At 42.7% G+C, this 20,383-nt stretch overlaps 1 protein-coding gene across 9 annotated transcripts in view; it reads right to left on the bottom strand.

Moving 5' to 3' along the window:
• Nucleotides 1-20,383, bottom strand: part of STXBP5 (syntaxin binding protein 5) — a 503,632-nt gene that overhangs the window by 231,197 nt on the left and 252,052 nt on the right. For all 9 annotated transcript variants that reach the window (XM_073672694.1, XM_073672695.1, XM_073672696.1 and 6 more), the window contains exon 8: nucleotides 17,593-17,716. In XM_073672694.1, the coding sequence (XP_073528795.1) occupies nucleotides 17,593-17,716 (124 nt within the window). The remainder of the gene's footprint in view (nucleotides 1-17,592; nucleotides 17,717-20,383) is intronic.

Genomic DNA, 20,383 nt, shown 5'->3' with positions numbered 1-20,383 from the left:
GGGTATGTATGTGTCATACATGCCAGTGGGAGTGGCCTCTCTCCATACACTTGTATTGAGCGAGGCCGCGCCTTCTAGTTGTACACGCCCACTGGCTGTCCACAACCATACAAGTGAATGGAGAGAGGCGGCACTGAATGGCTGGGGGTATGCTGCAGTTTTGACGCCATATATTTATGCAGCGGCAAACCCACAGCGGCCAGATGTTCCAGCATAGTGGATGGGATCTCTAGAAATCCCATGTTCACTATGCGTGCATCTGAGGCTGCGGATCACCTGCGGACACAGACATGCAGGGCATCTTTCAGGACTGCAACATGTCCATTTCTCTTGTGGAGTCGCTAGTCTCCGCAACAGAAATTTGCCCACTAGAATGTATTGAATGAGGTAAATGTGTATGGTTCAGAGAACACATGCAGATTTACCTGCGTTCAATAGAACACAGCGTTTTGGACGCAGCAAAAATACGCTGCGTCCAAAGCACTGCTACGTCCAGATCGTGAGCACATAGCCTAAAATTAAAAAAATGGCGTGGGCTCCCACGTCATTTTCATAACCAGCAGAGGAAAAGCCAACCACTGGGGGCTGATATTATTAGCCGGGGAATGGGCCATTAGCCAAAGATGTTCCCGGGTTATTAACAGCCCAGAGCTGTTTGCTTATCCTTTACTGGCTAAATTACAGGGGGACCCCTGAAAAAAAATTGACGCAGGGTCCCCTATAAAATCTAACCAGCAAAGGTTAGGCAGACAGCTGCAGGCTGATATTAATAGCCAGGGAAGGGGCCATGGTTCCTGGCCCCCTCCAAGGCTAATAATATCAACTCTCAGATGCGCCAAATTTGGGGCTTAGCCTCCGCTTTTCCCACTTGACCTCATGCAGTGGCAACTGAGGTAATAGGGTTGGGGTTTATGTCAGCCTTGCATTGGCAGTTGACAAAGACCAAGTTAGTAATGGAGAGCGTCTATCAGATGTCCCCATTACTAACCCCGTAGTAAAGTTTTTGAAATAAAGACACAGCCAGAATAAAGTCTTATTTTAAATAAAATTACACATGGTTTTAATCATTTATTAAGGGTAAAAAAACACTGTTATACTCACCTAACACCCATTCCAATGAAGCTATTGTCACCAGTAAAAAAACAAAAAGAAAATACAACCATATTCCTCACCTGTCCGCCGTGATGACATAATCCAGTGTCCCACGACGATGTGGGTCACTTCTAGAGCAGTCACACCAGCAATCACTGGTGTGACTGTTCTAGAGTACAGCACTCTATATACTGACAGGAGTGTAATCACTACCAGTGATCAGTAATCAGTGTAGGTCACTGGAGTTCAATCAGCTGATGACCGGCTGACTAGCTCCGGTGGCCTCACTTACTGCACAAGTGCTGCGTGAGAAAATTCTCACGCAGCGTCTGTGCAGTAAATCGCCATGGACACTCGTGATGACGGCAGTAGGTGAGTATGAAGTGTTTTTTTATTTTAATAGCAATTTATCAATATATTTATATATTAGTAAATATATTTATATATTTATTTAAATATATTTATTTATGGCACTTCACTGACACCTGAGGAAGACTCTCAGAAGTTGAAACACGTTATATTTTTTAAAGTTTTTTATGGTAAATGTGGTTTGACAGTAAAATCTGTTTTTAAAACCAATAAATTTAATATGGATATATGGACTGTCTGATCTCCACATTCAAATGGAAGCTCCATCCAAAGTTCTTTTTTCCTTGTATACCGCCACGTGGAGTGGCTTCAGGGCCGGGAAAAGCACTCTACCACGGCATTGGATGAGCAGTATACCGGAGGAGAAACTCCAGTCCTCTTCTAAATTTTCTGCCAGTGTTGTGCCTGTCCAGCACAACCATCTTGGGTGAGTTCATTACATACACTTCACCTCTCCACAGAGTTACAATTAATTACTACGCTCAGACAGCGCTCTCTGTTCTTTTTCCTCCTTCTATCTTCTCCTGCCAAGGAAAACTATTGCAGACTTGACACTATGAACTTTCATTTTCAGCTTAGAGACACTGTTTCGGTTGTGGGTTGGTGACAATGTCCATGACTCACGGCTGAACCCCAAAAAACAAGTTTCAGATGTACCTTATTCAATGGTTCAATTAGGGGCACATCAAGTCTAAAGTAGGAACACCACCTTACATTGATCTTGTACAAGAATGAAAAGACATACAAAATGACAAAAAGCGTAAACAGAGCTCAAAGTTTCCTTTTGCCTCATTCAGACGGCCGATTTTCACGTATGAGAGCTATCCGTATTTTGCATGGATAGCACTCACGTGTAATAGTTTACGGGGTCATTCACATATCCATCATTTTTTGCTGGCCGGGAGGTCCGTGGAAACATCACAGATTTTGACCCAAGGGTCAGATCAAAATCGGCAATGGAAGTCAATGGGTCCATGAATAAAATTGGACTGCATTCTGATGACATCCAAGTGCAGTCCAATTTTCTCAGACTGTCAGAATGGAGAAGGTTATGAATCTTTTTTTTCCATTTCTTCATGTATGAGAAAAAATAGATGACACCCGGACCACACTCTGATCAAAATCTGATCCGTCAGTTTTTCTTACAGTACAGACCAAAAGTTTAGACACACATTCTCATCTAAAGATTTTTCTGTATTTTCATGACTATGAAAATTGTACATTCACACTGAAGGCATCAAAACTATGAATTAACACATGTGGAATTATATACTTAACAAAAAAGTGTGAAACAACTGAAAATATGTCTTATATTCTAGGTTCTTCAAAGTAGCCACCTTTTGCTTTGATGACTGCTTTGCACACTCTTGACATTCTCTTGATGAGCTTCAAGAGGTAGTCACCGGAAATGGTTTTCACTTCACAGGTGTGCCCTGTCATGTTTAATAAGTGGGATTTCGTGCCTTATAAATGAGGTTGGGACCATCAGTTGTGTTGTGCAGAAGTCAGGTGGATACACAGCTGATAGTCCTACTGAATAGACTGTTAGAATTTGTATTATGACAAGAAAAAAGCTGCCAAGTAAAGAAAAACGAGTGGCCATCATTACTTTAAGAAATGAAGGTCACTCAGTACGAAAAATTGGGCAAACTTTGAAAGTGTCCCCAAGTGCAGTTGCAAAAACCATCAAGCGCTACAAAGAAACTGGCTCACATGAGGACCGCCCCAGGAAAGGAAGACCAAGAGTCACCTCTGCTTCTGAGGATAAGTTTATCCGAGTCACCAGCCTCAGAAATCGCAGGTTAACAGCAGCTCAGATTAGAGACCAGGTCAATGTCACACAGAGTTCTAGCAGCAGACACATCTCTACAACAACTGTTAAGAGGAGACTTTGTGCAGCAGGCCTTCATGGTAAAATAGCTGCTAGGAAACCACTGCTAAGGACAGGCAACAAGCAGAAGAGATTTGTTTGGGCTAAAGAACACAAGGAATGGACATTAGACCAGTGGAAATCTGTGCTTTGGTCTGATGAGTCCAAATTTGAGATCTTTGGTTCCAACCACCGTGTCTTTGTGCGACGCAGAAAAGGTGAACGGATGGACTCTACATGCCTGGTTCCCACCATGAAGCATGGAGGAGGAGGTGTGATGGTGTGGGGGTGCTTTGCTGGTGACACTGTTGGGGATTTATTCAAAATTGAAGGTATACTGAACCAGCATGGCTACCACAGCATCTTGCAGCGGCATGCTATTCCATCCGGTTTGCGTTTAGTTGGACCATCATTTATTTTTCAACAGGACAATGACCCCAAACACACCTCCAGGCTGTGTAAGGGCTATTGGACCAAGAAGCAGAGTGATGGGGTGCTACGCTAGATAACCTGGCCTCCACAGTCACCAGACCTGAACCCAATTGAGATGGTTTGGGGTGAGCTGGACCGCAGAGTGAATGCAAAAGGGCCAACAAGTGCTAAGCATCTCTGGGAACACCTTCAAGATTGTTGGAAGACCATTTCCGCTGACTACCTCTTGAAGCTCATCAAGAGAATGCCAAGAGTGTGCAAAGCAGTCATCAAAGCAAAAGGTGGCTACTTTGAAGAACCTAGAATATAAGACATATTTTCAGTTTCACACTTTTTTGTTAACTATATAATTCCACATGTGTTAATTCATAGTTTTGATGTCTTCAGTGTGGATGTACAATTTTCATAGTCATGAAAATACAGAAAAATCTTTAAATGAGAAGGTGTGTCCAAACTTTTGGTCTGTACTGTATATGTGGAAAGATAGGATGTGTGAATGAACCTTGAGTCACCTCAATTGCACCATCATGGTGTAAAAACCCATTTCCGGGGGTCAGATTGAAGTCTAAGATGGAGACAAGAATGCAGTGTGAACTACATTAGTTGAGTGATGCTGGTTTATACAGCTTTTCATAATGTTGAAACATTGACTATTCACGCTTTTTCGATTATTCCATTTACCTATATGTTACACGCACGCTGCTAGGTTCAGATAGGGGCGAGACAGGTTACATGAATTCTTTGGAATCCTGGGCGACCATAGACCATGTGCTGCAGCTTCTCTCAGGCACACAGAGGCATTGACCCTCAGGCACAGACAAGTAGATTTTTTCACTTGCTGACCAGACACACTTGACAAGAGTCCTCAAAGGGTAGAACATTAACATTAAATAAGAAGCCGCACAGCCAGTGAAAGTTAAGTCTTATGAGCAACAGGCTCCAGTGACAAAAAGTACAATTTCCTTAGCCGCACAGCAGTTCACAGTCTTCCCAGTAGTACAGGACAGCACAGTTCTAATGCAAAGGCACATTAATGTACACAACATTCTTTACAGCACAGTGAGATGGAGGAGGGGGGGGAGGGTTTGCTGAGGGAGATGATCCCTGTGACACCACTTCTTACAGTCCTCATCTTTCTGCCTGACAATACTCTGCAATGCTAGTTCAGTAACTCTACATGGCCTGTGCTTAGCTTTACTCCTGACTTGAACCCTTTTCACTTGCAGGGGTGCTTTTGTGAGATACAGAACACACACACCACCTTTCTCTTCAGCTCCAGCCAGAGAGCAAACAACTTCCCCACAATCCCCCTGGGGCTCTGCTAAAACACTCCCCTTCTCCTGTGACTGTGTTAACCCCTCTAGTTGCTGGATGCTTCTGGAGCACAACACTTCCTGTCTCTGTTACTGCTAATAGTTGCTGAATGCTTTTAAAGCAACAGCACTACTTCTGCATGTCACATATAGAAATCCTATATATAGATTAGAGAAATGCGATGGTTACACAATTCCTGTCCTCAGAGTGAATCTCACAATTAAGAAAACGCTTCTCAGAAAAGGAAAACCTCATCTTTGCAGAACTACTAAAAGGCACCCTTATAAGGTCTGTGCACCGTTACAGACTGCAGGTATGGAGAACTTATAGACGAGGTTATAGACAATAGGTCAGTCCACTAACAGAGCTCGTGTGATTCCACATACTGCTCAGACACAGACGAGCAGCCTCCAATTAACATGACCAGTGCGAACAAACTGTGCCATGAATCCAATATACCGGTCCATTCCATGTTCTTCTGTTACTGACCAGTGCGCACAGGTAAGCCCTATGCTGTGGGTGTGCTGCATCCTTCCCACTACAACCATTAGTCCTGCATTATTAGTCGTTTTCATGACTTTAATACATCTCCTCCATTTAGACGCTATCTTGTCAGTTGTCATTTGGCAATGAGCTGCACAGCTTCTCTGTAACCTCGGTGAGACAAGAGCCCATAATGCGGTTTTCACATGACATGCCTGTTGTTGCCATGGGGATACTTATTTCATACAATCTAATTGGAATCATAAACAAGCATCTATTGCTTGGAAACCTGCAGCCAGGATAGGATTCCAATAGTAAGACTTGGTGACAGAGGTGTTGCACACTGGCGCAGTGTATACTGCACAGGATTCCCACCTAGAATCACTGCAGGCAGCACCTCTATGGTAAAGCCTGACCAAGATATTACTGGACACAACTATATAGGGATTCCGTATAAAACACTGCCATATAGTGGTGCACGTAGGTAGAAAAATCATGATTCATTCTGCAAAAAGCAATTCTTTAAAAGGGGTTTTCCCACCAACAAAGTACATTTCAGACAATAGATCCAAAATAATAAGCTCCATAATTGGATGTGTTAAAAAAAATATATATTCCCTATAAATCTAATACCAATATCCCAACATATACACACCCAGGGGATCATTAGTGCTGTAGCTGTATTGCTTTTTAAATGTTTTTATTGCATGTCATTGTTTGGTTTGTATTTTCCCAATAAATAATTTTGCATTATTATTTCATTCAGTGATCCCACACCTCTTTCACATAATTATAGATTTTTTAATTGGCACCCATACCACAGAGGGATAGTGCCCATCATCCAACAGGATTTCACTATATTCACCCCATTGATACAACAGTATGGCTATATACTATAGGTTGTTGCCCTATAAGGGTCAAAACAAATTACTCAATTGGAGTATGCCACATCAACAATGAATGACCTTCCCAGCTATGCTACAATACGTTTTACTTCACAGAAAACAGCAGCTGTGATCACATGCTGTAATGTCTGTACACTCCCTTTAACTTCCTCTCCTGGTCAGCAACTGTGGGACACACATGGTCAAAATTGTTGGTACCCCTCGTTTAATGAAGGAAAAACTCACAATGGTCACAGAAATAACTTGAATCTGACAAAAGTAATAATAAATTGAAAATCTATGAAAATGAACAAATGAAAGTCAGACATTGCTTTTCTGCTTCCACAGCATTTAAAAAAAATTAAACTCATGAAATAGGCCTGGACAGAAATGATGGTACCCCTGAAAATAATGTGACAAAAGGGACATGTTAAATCAAGTTATGTCCACTAATTAGCATCACTGTGTCTACAATCTTGTAACCAGTTAGTGGGCCTGTATATAGGGCTACAGATGCTCACTGCGGTGTTTAGTGACATGGTGTCTACCACACTCAACATGGACCAGAGGAAGCAAAGGAAAGAGTTGTCTCAGGAGCTTAGAAAGTAAATTATAGACAAGCATGTTAAAGGTAAAGGTTATAAGACCATCTCCAAGCAGCTTGATGTTCCTGTGACTACAGTTGGACATATTATTCAGATATTTAAGGTCCATGGGACTATAGCCAACCTCCCTGGACGTGGCCGCAGGAGGAAAATTGATGACAAATCAAAGAGACGGATAATATGAATGGTAACAAAAGAGCCCAGGTTAACTTCTAAAGAGATTAAAGGTGAACTTCAAGCTCAAGGAACATCAGTGTCACATCGCACCATCAGTCGTTGTTTGATCCAAAGTGGACTTCATGGGAGACTACCAAGGAAAACACCATTGTTGAAAAAAAATCATAAAAAAGCCAGACTGAAATTTGACAAACTACATGCTGACAAGCCACAAAGCTTCTGGGAGAATGTCCTATGGACAGATGAGACAAAAATGGAAGTTTTTGGCAAGGCACATCAGCTCTATGTTCACAGACGGAAAAATGAAGCATATCAAGAAAAGAACACTGTCCCTACTGTGAAACATGGAGGAGGCTCTGTTATGTTCTGGGGCTGCTTTGCTGCATCTGGCACAGGGTGTCTTGAATCTGTGCAGGGTACAATGAAATTTCAAGACTATCAAGGGATTCTAGAGAGAAATGTGCTGCCCAGTGTCAGAAAGCTTGGTCTCAGTCGCAGGTCATGGGTCTTGCAACAGGATAATGACCCAAAAGACACAGCTGAAAACACCCAAGAATGGCTAAGAGGAAAACATTGGACTATTCTGAAGTGGGCTTCTATGAGTCCTGACCTAAATCCTATTGAGCATCTTTGGAAAGAGCTGAAATATGCCGTCTAGAAAAGGCAACCTTCAAACACGAGACAATTGGAGCAGTTTGCTTATGAGGAGTGGGCCAAAATACCTGTCGAGAGGTGCAGAAGTCTCATTGATAGTTACAGGAAACGTTTGATTGCAGTGATTGCCTCAAAAGTTTGTTCAAAAAATATTAAGTTAAGAGAACCATCATTTTTGTCCATGCCTATTTCATGAGTTTAATTTTTTTTTAAATTCTGTGGAAGCATGTCTGACTTTCATTTCATGGGCGTGGAGAGCAATGAATATTCATTTTTCTCAATAGCCGGCACACTGGCTATTGAGAAAAAGAGCTGCCGCTCTGCGGTCTGTGTGCCCGCTATTAAAGCTCATGAATATTCCCTAAAAGCCACTCCCATGGGTTATAGTGAATATCCATGGTCTTTAATAGCAGGCACACTGACCTCAGAGCGGCAGCAGGAGCCGCGCTGCGGTACAGTGTGCCGGCTATTGGACTGAATGGTCAATGCTCCCCACGCACATCTGCGGTCTGTGTGCCCGCTATTAAAGCTCATGAATATTCCCTAAAAGCCACTCCCATGGGTTATAGTGAATATCCATGGTCTTTAATAGCAGGCACACTGACCTCAGAGCGGCAGCAGGAGCCGCGCTGCGGTACAGTGTGCCGGCTATTGGACTGAATGGTCAATGCTCCCCACGCACAGAGTCCAGGCGTGGGAAGCAGTGAATATTCCAGCACAGCGTCTCACACTGTGTGAGGGCACATGGCAGGTATGCCATGCGCGCCCTGCCAAGCGCGGCTCACACAGTGAGAGTAGCGGTAGCAGAGCGGAACAGCGCTGGAGGAGAGAGGAGGTGAGTATGATTGTTTATTTTTTTGTAGGCAGCGTGAAGGGGGCTCAAGGGGTGCCATGCATACCAGGATGGGGGCTCAAGGGGTGCCATGCATACCAGGATGGGGGCTCAAGGGGTGCCATGCATACCAGGATGGGGGCTCAAGGGGTGCCATGCATACCAGGATGGGGGCTCAAGGGGTGCCATGCATACCAGGATGGGGGCTCAAGGGGTGCCATGCATACCAGGATGGGATGGGGGCCATTTATACCAGGAAGGAGGATATTAAACAGAATTCGGGGACATTACCCCAATACCAGTATCAGCAGCAGACCCCCTCCCCCATAACAGGGCATCATGACCACATTTTTTGCTTATTTTTTTTTTCCTATTTTCCTCCTTTAAAACCTTGCTGCGTCTTATGGTCTGGTGCATCTTATAGTCCCGAAAAATAGGGTACTTTTGTCAAGTTATTTCTGTGACCATTGTGGGTTTTTCTTTCATTAAACGAGGGATACCAACAATTTTGACAACATGTGTATATCAGACCATTTTCCTGCACAGTCAGACGTAGGTTGGCGCGCCTCTGACCATCTTTGCTTCTCAGAGACTCTGCCTCTCACTTTTTTTTTTTTTTTTTTTTTTTTTTTACACAAGGTCATATGACTTAATTGAAAATTGACCCTCTAATTTCAATCGTACTTTTAGTTTCTCAGCTTTTTGTTAACCATAGCAATTTTTTTGAGATTTGTTGCAGCAATAAATTTCTAAAGCAGTTAATTTTTTCAAATTAAATGAAAAAGGTCTACCCTTCATCTTCTGATCAGTGCTCTATGTTCTGTTGTAAATAAAATATGGCTATAGGAAATATCCAAATCATTGCATTCTCGTTTTCTCTACATTTTACACAGCATCCCAACTTTTTTGGAATTGGGGCTGTAGGAGGGGGGGTATACATGACATGCCTGTGGAAGCAATTTACACTGATAGAGTGGTGTAAGCCTTTATCTAGTAATTAAAGAGGGAGACAATGGGCTGAAAGAAATGAGTAATCGAAAACTTGAGTGGAGCAAAGTAGTGAGATCTAACACTAGCAGCGGGTGCAATCTACAGGAGACCAGAGGATCCAAACGGCTATGGATTGTCACCTAACAGTATCTAAAGAGGCAGTCTGTGGGAGACTGCTAGAATATACGAACCAGGACTGGAGTAGTGTGGGCTATAGGAATGCTAGCCCTAAGAGATTTTGAGTTGGACACCACTGAAAGGTTAGCAACTGGCTGCCTTGGGACCTATAAAAGGAGCCTGTAATTCTAGTCCTGTAATAAGAGAATACTGTTATAACGGAGAAGGGCAGTATTATCCCACTAGGTTCTTGGAAGATAAGAGAGAAAACCATCCTTCTCTGCAAAGTTAAGTTCACGTCTAAGGCTGCGTGCCCACTATGCGTTTTTCAAGCGTTTTTGCCGCGGAATTTCCGCAGCAAAAACGCTTAAAAAACACTTGGTAATACGTCTTCCATGATCCCCAATGATAATCCGCATGTGCTGTGCACATGCTTTGGAAATTTCCGCTGCGGATTTTCATTGCGGAAAAATACGCAGCATGTCCATTAATTTTGCGGACATGCAGAGTAATTGCCGCCATTGACTTGCAATGAATCGCTTAATATCCGCATCACTACATGTGCACATGCGGATATTAAGCGATTCAATGTGCGGATGGTACCAGGGTCGGGAGAAGAGGAGACTCTACCCCGGACCAGGGTACCATAGTACCTGTAAAAAAAAAATTATTTAAAATAAAAAATAAACATTATACTCACCTTCTAATGGCCCCTGGTCTCCATAGCGATGCGTCCTGACTCCCCAGCAGCTCGCGATGGTCTAAAAGGACCTCCCATGACGTCATTTAGTCATGTGATGGGTCACGCGACCGCTGACGTCGGGGGTCGCGTGACCTGTCATATGACTAAATTATGTCATGGAAGGTCCATTTAAACCATCGCGAGCCGCCGGGGACACAGGAGAAGGAGACCGGGGGCCATCATCAGAAGGTAAGAATAATGTTTTTTTTGTACCATTCTTATTCTTTTTTTTTAACTATTACTTGGTCACACTATATAAATCCATGCCAGTTGCATGGATTTATACAGTATAGTGTGACCAAGTTGTCAAGCACTTTCCAAGTGATGCTAAAATCGCTTAGAAAAGCGCTTGATAACCCGCATGCAGAAATGCATGCAAAAACGCTTGACAAACGCTTCTACCTGCAGGAAAAACGCATGTAAAATCCGCATACGTTTTTCCTGCCAGGGAGATGCGGAAAAAATCTGCAGCATTTCAGCATCGTGGGCACATAGCCTAACACTGCAACTAACAAGCTAGAAAACTTGAGTGGAGACAGTAAATAAGCTATTGCTACAAATGTATTTCAGCAATGCTGCTGTTACAATGTTAAAAAATGAATTTTCAACACACATTGCATAAATCAATAGTACATGCAAATATAAGAAACTTCGTAATATATATTATCAGAGAAATCCGCTTCCTTCCTCACTTATTAGACACTTCTTACTCTCCCCCTTGCCCTCCCGAATCTGCCACCTACTCTGAAAAACCAGGTCAATTCAATCTTGGTCAGACAGCAGGGAGTCAAATGACACAGCCCATTATACTCTATGGAGAGAGGGGGTGGAGTGAGGAGCAGAGAGAGGAAACAGGCAGAGGGAGAAACAGAAATGGCAACAGCGTGGTGAACTTTTTTAACAACTCGTTTACCTCGCCCCAGAGCCAAATATAATTGTGTGGCAATGAAACCTCTGGATAGCAGACAAAAAATCCACCTTCTTATGTCTAAACAGCTTTGTGGTCCAGGGCACAACATAAAACACACAAAAGTTGTCATATTAAAAGACAACATCAAATCACAGAGTCAAAAGTCTGGGAATACAAGGTTTTAACAGTTTTAAACACTCCAAACAGGACTAAATCTGTCACAAGCACTTGTCATACTACAATATCTGAGGAATCTGGTCTAGAGATATCCAGAAGCATCTGGTCTCAGATCTTACATTAAGGTAAAATTAAACTTTCACACTGCAGATCTAAACTAAGGACCAACTAAGAATTTTTCCCTCTAAGCTCATTGTGATTTTAAATGTTCATTTATTATGCCATGTCTATGATCTTTTTGAATATATGAGGCAGCTTGTATATTTAAAGGGGTTGTCTGGTACTTTTTTTTTTTTTTAAGTTGCCCAATGTATTCAGGATGTGCGCTTACGTATCTCTGTAAATACCTTGTGTTGCATATAATGCCTGTGAGAGGCGCTATCACTGGCCGCTCACAGGTATCACGTGACCCTCGGCTGTGGCTGGCGCTGACATCCGCTGAGGTCACGACAAGTCCAGGCTGCAGCCGAGGGTCCCTCTTCTGCATTCCACCGGTGGCTGCTGGGTTATGGGCGGGTTATTCCCCTGCGTCACACCCAGCATCCACCTCGTGCTCTCCCTCTCCCCATTCATTGGGAAAACGCGCAGTGGATGCTGGGTGTGATGCGGGGAATAACCCTGCCCACAACCCAGCAGCCACCACGGGGACCCCAGCGCTGAGTCACGCCTCACTTGTCGTGACATCAGCGCGGTGTCACGTGATGCCTGTGAGCGGCCACCGATGGCGCCGCTCACAGGCATTATCAGGAACACAAGGTATTTACAAATATACTTATGCCCACATGCTGAATACATTGGGCAATTTAAGAAAAGTACCGGACAATTTCTTTAAAAACTCCCAGGAGAGCGTTGCATGGCCTATTAAGCATCCCAACATGGCGCTCTCCACTAGTAGAAACTACCCCTTAAATCTATTGTCAATGGCCTGTCACCTGCCAAACCAGTTCTCCTGCTATGGCTTATTTTCCCAAGTCATGTGGGCAAGACCCTTTATTGGGTTGATATTGACTTTTAGGATTACTACCTCCAATAGGTGGCACTAGAGTTCCTGCCCTCTTCCTCTCTGACCAGGCTACTTGCAAATTCAGATACTTTGCTATACCACGCCTGATGGAGAGCCAAGAAGTCTTGAAAGCCGGCCGTATAACAATTTATTTTTGTTAGCCATTAAAATGAATCATATCTACAAGATTATCATTTTGTTTCTCTTACCGAGAGCAATTTGATTTCTTCTAAAACTGTGACACAATTGATTGTCAAACTTCTGTTTCTCTGGTAACCCTTCTATTAGAGTGAAAATGACACTATCCTGCTGCTTTTATGCAGTGTATTTCATTAAACTTTAATGCGCTGCTGCTGTACTTGTTATTGATAACAGCTGTACCTTTACATCATCTTCATTACACCGCTTCCCTTCTTTACAACTCCTAGACAACATGACCTCTACTGCTTAGCGCTTCCTGCAGCATCACGGCAGAGGAAGGCTGCGAGCCCTTCAATAAATTATAACCTGCTCATCTGAATGCAGCAGATTTTCCAGACTGACCTTGCACGCACACTAAGCAAATATAGAACTATTGTGCTGGTAAATTTGACTCCAAAATAAACATAATAATAATAATATATAGTTTAGCCAGAGATGAGCCCAATACTAACACTATCACCTTGGAGAAATCGCTGCCATCAGCATGTCGGACGATGTTGCCGCAATATACTTGTACCAATTGTTCTCAGAATGTGCTACAGAGTATGGAAGCGATCAAATAATCACTGCTTCAAGTTTGTTCAGGAAGCAAAAAAACAAAAATCAAGTGTAAAAACAGTCTCCGCCTCAAAAATCAAAGATCATTTTTTCAAGAACTTCACAAAAAAAAAAAAAATCAACATGTATTTGATATCGCCGCACAATTCACAGCACAACACTGGAAAAAAATGATAACACAATTGCAGTTTCGTCAAATAAAAATGTATAAAATTGAATCAGTAAATTATAGGTACAGAAAAAAAAATTAAAAAAATTCAACAACCCACCCAACATAAGCCTTAATAAATGTATGTAACGGAAAAATAAAATGGATATGGGTCTCTCGACCGCACAGACAAAAATTATAATTATTTTTTTTTTAGTCTAGTGTCTTATCTGCAGTGTTAATGTCACATTAACAGCGCTGCAAACAATCATTGAGCTCAGCAGTTCATGCCATCTACACGGGCAGTGCCCGAGTGATTGGCCGCATCGGCCACATCAGCACTGCAGACAAACAGCAGAAGATAAATAAAGGAAGAAGAGAGGAATTATAGAATGTGAATAAAATATATTAACAATACAATATGTGCACTTTATGCACAGTGTCCTGGGAAACTGAACTGAGGCTAAGCTGCCATCTTGCGCCAAACATTTGTAACATCGCACACAGCTATAGATCACTATTATGTCCTGACAAAATTCGCACAACACAAATAGTTGAACTGCCAAAACAGACCATCAGCAGACTGACGGCAGCAGACACTGTGCTGGACCAGGTGAGAGTGATCAAACCAATTTGTGTCTTCATGCTATTTATTTTAAAGGGGTTGTCCACTACTATTTAAAATATGTCAAAGTGTTTTTATGATGAAAAGCAGCTTCTTTGTAATTACCTTCCTCTGTCTTTTCTGCCTGTGAGAGGCGCTATCACTGGCCGCTCACAGGCAACACGTGACCCCCGGCTGGAGCCGGCTCTGACATCCGCTGACGTCACGACAAGTCCAGGTTGCAGCCGAGGGTCCCTCTTCTGCACTCCACGGCGGCTGCTGGGTTGTGGGCGGGGTTATTCCTGCGAGTCATACCCAGCATCCACTGCGAGCTCTCCCTCTCCCCATTCATTGGGAAAGCACGCGGTGGATGCTGGGTGTGACGCGTTGGGGTAACCCCGCCCACAACCCAGCAGCCACCGCGGGGACCCCAGCGCTAAGTCACGCCTCAATAGACGGGACGTCAGCAGTGGGGGGGGGGGGTCACATGATGCCTGTGAGCGGCCAATGATAGCGCCGTTCACAAGCAGAAAAGGCAGAGGGAGGTAATTATAAAGAACTTGCTTTTCACCATAAAAACGCTTTGGCATATTTTGAATAGTATTGGACAACACCTTTAAAATAAAAATAAACCACTAGTGTAGACTACTTCTGTTTCCAATAGAAAAATAAAAAACGTTACCTCCGTGAATGCAACAGAAAATAAAAAATGGAGAGAAAAAAACAATTGGTCACAAAATAGGTCCACCTTTAGGCTGTGTGCCCACTATGCATTTTTTAAGCGTTTCCGCAGAGCCAATTCCGCCGCAGAAACGCTTAAAAAACGCTTGGTAGAAGGTCTGCCATGTTCCCCAATGACAATCCGCATGTGCTGGGCACATGCTGCGGACATTTCCGCTGCGGATTATCATTGCGAAAAAAAATGCAGCACTACCAATTATTTAGCGTAAACGCGGCGTTTTCGCCGCCATTGACTTGCATTGGAACGCATGGAATACACATCACTGCATCTGTACATGCGGATTCTATGCGTTTCAATGTGCGGATGGTACCTGGGTCTGGAGGAGAGGAGACTCTCCTCCAGACCCGGGTACCATAGAACCTGCAAAAAAAAGAATAAAATAAAAAATAAATATTATACTTATCTTCTGATGACCCGTGGTGTGCTTGTCTTGGCTTGCCGGCAGCTCGCGGTGGACTCCAGGACTAGCGGTGACGCCATTTAGTCATGTGATGGGTCACGCGACCGCTGACGTCAGCAGGTCCTTAAATCTACCGCGAGCTGCCGGCAAGCCAAGACAAGGACACCGGGGGCCATTAGAAGGTAAGTATATATTTATTTTTTACCATTCTTTGGGGGTCACACTATATAAATCCATGCCGGTTGCATGGATTTATATAGTGTGACCAAGTTGACAAGCACTTTCCAAGTGATGCTAAAATCGCTTGGAAAGCTCTTGTCAACCCGCATGCGGAAATGCATGTGAAGAACGCTTCACGTCCGCATGTCCCTGGCAGGAAAACGCATGTACAATCCGCATGTACAATCCGCATGCGTTTTTTCTGCCAGGGGGATGCAGAAACGCTCAGGAAAAATTCCAGAGCATTTCTGCATTGTGGGCACATAGCCTAAGACTGACTTTAAAGGGAATCTGTCACCCCCTGTGATTTATCAGACTTCTAATATTGGCATACAGGTGATAGAAATGTAAATCTATACATACCTGTATGCCTCATATTAGAGGTCTGGTTGCTATGAAATGTCTTTTTATTCAGTCTGTTTTCTCATTCTTGCGGGCCGGGGTACTAGAAGAAATCCCCACCTACTTTACTAATTACAGTATTCCCCCCCTTCCCTGCACGTCACAGTGCCCTGTGTTGTGCAGTCTCGTCTGTCAGATCCCGCGCATGCGCAAATAGTCTATAACGCAAGAGGCACATTTTTTTCTCCCGGCTATAATTTTTCAAGCAGTGATCTTGTGCGCAAGCGCTGGGAAGTCACAGTGACTCCCCAGCGCCTGCACACAAGATCAGTGCTAGAAAAATATAGCCGGGAGAAAAAAATGTGCCTCTTGCGTTATAGACTATTTGCGCATGCGCGGGATCTGGATGCAGGAGTGGATGCTGGGAAAGCAAAAGTGATTAGCCAAAGTTGTCAGTGTTAAATACAGCAGAGATGAGTCAAGGCAGGCAGAAGTCTTTATAGCAGTCTGGGCCGGATGGATAAGAAAAGGGGCCTAGTATCCACTCTATTTGTTCACTGTATTGGGGTAATACTGGTCTTAGTGCAGGGGTTTGTGTTCACAATTAGGACAAGGATAATATGTAGTCCTGGTTTGGCTGTACAATTTGTCCTTTGTAGTTCTAACTTTCTCTTTATTCTTTCTGGTCCTTAATGGGAGCCTGTCAGGTGCAATAACACTACTACCGGCAGATATAGGGTTAATCTGCAGGCCAGTAGCGTTTTGAAGGTACCCAGCGGCCATACTAAAAGGAAGAAAATTAACTTTCTCCCAGGAACTGCTAGCTTTCAGTCATGCAGGTGTGCCACAAGAAAATAGTCACCGCAGACTGTACTGATTGTGGCAGCTGTAAGTGCGCCCTGGCACTGACTCGGCTGTTAATCAGTGTCAGGGCGTGCTTACAGCGGACGCCCTTGGTGCTGAGAACGGTGATTGAAGCTTTGCAGACAGATCTGTATGACTGAAAGCCAGCAGCTTCCAAGAGAAATAAAGTTCATTTTCTCATGGATGTTGCACTTTCAGCACAGGAGCTGGGCACCTTCACAATGTAACTTACTGATTGGCGCTATATCTGAAGCTTAATAGCATTATCAGACTTGGAAGGTTACCTTTGAATGGGAATACGTCACTCGACTTTTTGAACCCAATCAATAGCAGTATAATGTAGGGGCAAAGGCACTGATTTCAGCAATGTATCACTTACTAGGCTGTTTGCTGTAGTTTTGATAAAATCACTTATCACTACAAAGTCACTAGAATAGTCTTCCTTATACATAAGCTCTATACACCTCTCCCCCCACACTCTACACCACTGATTGGCAGCTTTCTGCCTATGCACAGTGTACACACCTGTCGATCAGTGGTGTGAACGGGGTTATACAGAGCTCAGCATTCAGAGAACTGTTAGATCCGCAACAGTGATTTTATTAAAACTGCAGCAACCAGTAAGGTAAGTGATACAACGCTGAAATCAGGGTCTCTGCACTTACATACTGCTGCTTTCAGATGGGGTGGGAAAAACCTGGTGACAGATTCCTTTTAACAGATAGAGGAGTCATAAGAGTAACTATAGGTTTCATAGAGAAAAGGCTTTTCATAAGAAAAAAAATTACACAAAAGATAACATCAGGTCAACAGTTTGGTGTCCATGTGGGGTGAAAATAAGTAACATTAGATAAGTCTCTTACCATGTGGAACGATTGTTTGCATGGGCTTGGCAGGAGAGCGTACATTCCATATGGTCAGTGTACCATCTGAATGGCTGCAGATGAACTGCTTCCCTTCATGGTGCCAAGCAACAGAATGGATTGCCTAAGAGTTAAAACAAGAACATTACTAAAATCTACCAATCTCTAAAAAAGGACAAATATAAAGGTAAATGAGTAAGTGTACAAGACTTCATGCTTTAATGTGTGAAATAATTCTTAACAGACAGTAATGTGGTGATCCATATTAAATCAATAAGCTTGTGTATGACGATCCTTAAAGCATATTTTGGATTTTAGGCCGAGCACCATTTCTCATGTCGGATGTGTCACTATGTGGCCTACTTTTGGAATGCCTCTATTTATCCAAGTGATTCTGAAATTGCTTTTGTATCAACATTGCACTTTATTTTGGTGGTAAATTTTTGTTGATTTATTCTATGTAAAATAAAACTGAAATTAAAATAAAAAAAAAAATTAACATTTTCAAGAAAATAATAGTAATTGTTTATTATTATTTTTATAAAGAAGAAAATTAGTTCTGAACTTGCATGGAGGGGCTTACATATTAGTGCTTCCCATTGATAAACTAAAAATGACACTACTATGGCTAAAAAGAGTAGTACTGAACACTATTTCCAGGCTAATAACTCTCATATTACTTCGTACAACTACAAAGTAAAGCTACACTGAGGTTGTTGGTCTCAGAAGTACCGTATTTAATTTGGTAATGATTAGTTGGAAGGTAATCCAAGTGACTGACATATCGTAACACACTTACATCAAATGATCTTTTCAAATAAACATTTCAACTGCACCGACGGGTACAGATACCCAACAAATATCTGTCCAATGGGGCCACAACTAGAGTATATAGAAATGCCCATATGATCAAATTGAAATCAGTCTCTTATGCAGTGCCAAGTGGTGAAAAAAACGTGTCTGCTAAGTACAAGGATTTTAGTGTCAAAAAGATGAAAGGAAACTATAGGAAATGTTTTCATAACAGAAGAGAAAGACGACAATATCTGTTGGTGAAAATGGCCAACTCTGACCAATTTTCTAAGCTGTAAAGCTGGTCTAATTGGTCGGAGATCGGTGCAAGTAAATGCAGCTGAAGTGATATAGTTATCAGTCTATACACTTTAAATCAAGAAGTACTGCACCCATGGGTCACATGCTTTTTGACCCAACACTGGATGAGAAATACAAGGCCTAGCAAGCCTTCCCCAGCTTATCCAGCCCCCACCACAAATGGAAGCCTCCACATTCCGCAATCTAAAGATTTATTTCACATTAGTAGTAGCAGCTATAAAACCAAGTGGGATTAAACCATCTGTGGAAATCGTAGTAATGGTTTCAGATGTAGGCTAAAAACATTAGGAAAAGTTAGTCAGTGGGGAGTGGGCTAATGACAGCTGTACATGGAGTTTCCTCACATGACCTTTCAATGCCTTTACTTAACAGACGGAGTATTAGCTGCCAGATGTTAATCCCCCAATTGGCATTTTCTGCTTAAAGAGGTTATCTTCTAAGCAGTAAGTATTCTGCGTTAAGACTGGATACACTGCATGATAGCCAAGATTCCTAGTGAACGCCGCTCACTGAATCTCATACAATGGTAGTGGTCACCATTACACTGGTAGAATTGAGGCAAGAGGACCAGGACAACTGAGATAAAACCCAACATTACTAAACCTAAGGGGTGAATGGCAAGACCGTTCTATTGGGATGCAGAAAATGCATATTAACGCTTTGTTACAAATCTGAAAACCAGCTCTTTAATCCATCCCCCAAAAGGACATTTAGTGAGGTTTATTTAAACTCTTCATTAAAAATGTGGAATTTCACAAGCAGCGATTCCCTTTACAAACAGGTCAGTATAGCCTCAAGAAGGAAGACCAACAAAAGCAATATCCAAAGCCCTTCCCTGCTATGCTACAGATAACTTCCAAACATAAGAAACTGGAGTATTTACATGACGATCTCGGAATATCCCAGCAGCTGCCAGCAGAGGGCATCATAAATCTTCTGTGTATGTGGATAGGCCTTTCTGGAAGCTGCAGGAAACTCAGGCAGGGTAGGCTAGAATCTATACCGACTGTTTTGGAGGTTCTCTTAAAGAAAAGGGCATTTTTAGCCAGGCTAATTGTTCTGTCAAGAAAACGGACACTTCAAAAGAAGCCTACAGACTCAATTATAGGTCACTGAGGTCCTTCTCGGCACAGCCAGTATTTACTATGAGAAGGATCAGGCACAACGTTGAGGTGAAGAGCACTTCAGTCAAACATGCATAGTTTTAAAGGGGTACACCAGATGCTTCCCTTTTGGGAGGTGAGAGACCATTGTGAAGTCCCATCTACTGACATTTTCCATGTCACATGTGTAATAGGAAGGTATCATACAACATTCCTGGATGTGACATCGACTCCACTCGCCTATGGATGCGGATATTAGTGGAGCCAGAATACCCCTTTTAAGGGCTACTAAATCTTTAACTTATGCAGCTCCCTATTGACAGTGAATTCCCACGTGGCAGAATTGTTCCTAACATTTTTTCAACACCTATTCATTTAAATATAACTTAAATGGAAGAGTCAGTAGTTTTTGCTATTGAATCATACTTGCATTCCAGCGATGTATCGCTTACCGGGCAGCTTGATGTAGTTTGACTATAATCCCTATTTTCTCTGCTGTAGATGTAGCAGTGCTATGAATGCTGAGCTCTGTATAACCCAGCCCACACCACTGATTGACAGCTTACCATGTACAC

This window comes from Phyllobates terribilis, unplaced genomic scaffold (genome assembly GCF_046119375.1).
Source record: "Phyllobates terribilis strain yellow unplaced genomic scaffold, ASM4611937v1 Scaffold_3__8_contigs__length_932513732, whole genome shotgun sequence".
NCBI lineage: Eukaryota > Metazoa > Chordata > Amphibia > Anura > Dendrobatidae > Phyllobates > Phyllobates terribilis.
This window is presented reverse-complemented; position numbering and strand designations above follow the sequence as displayed.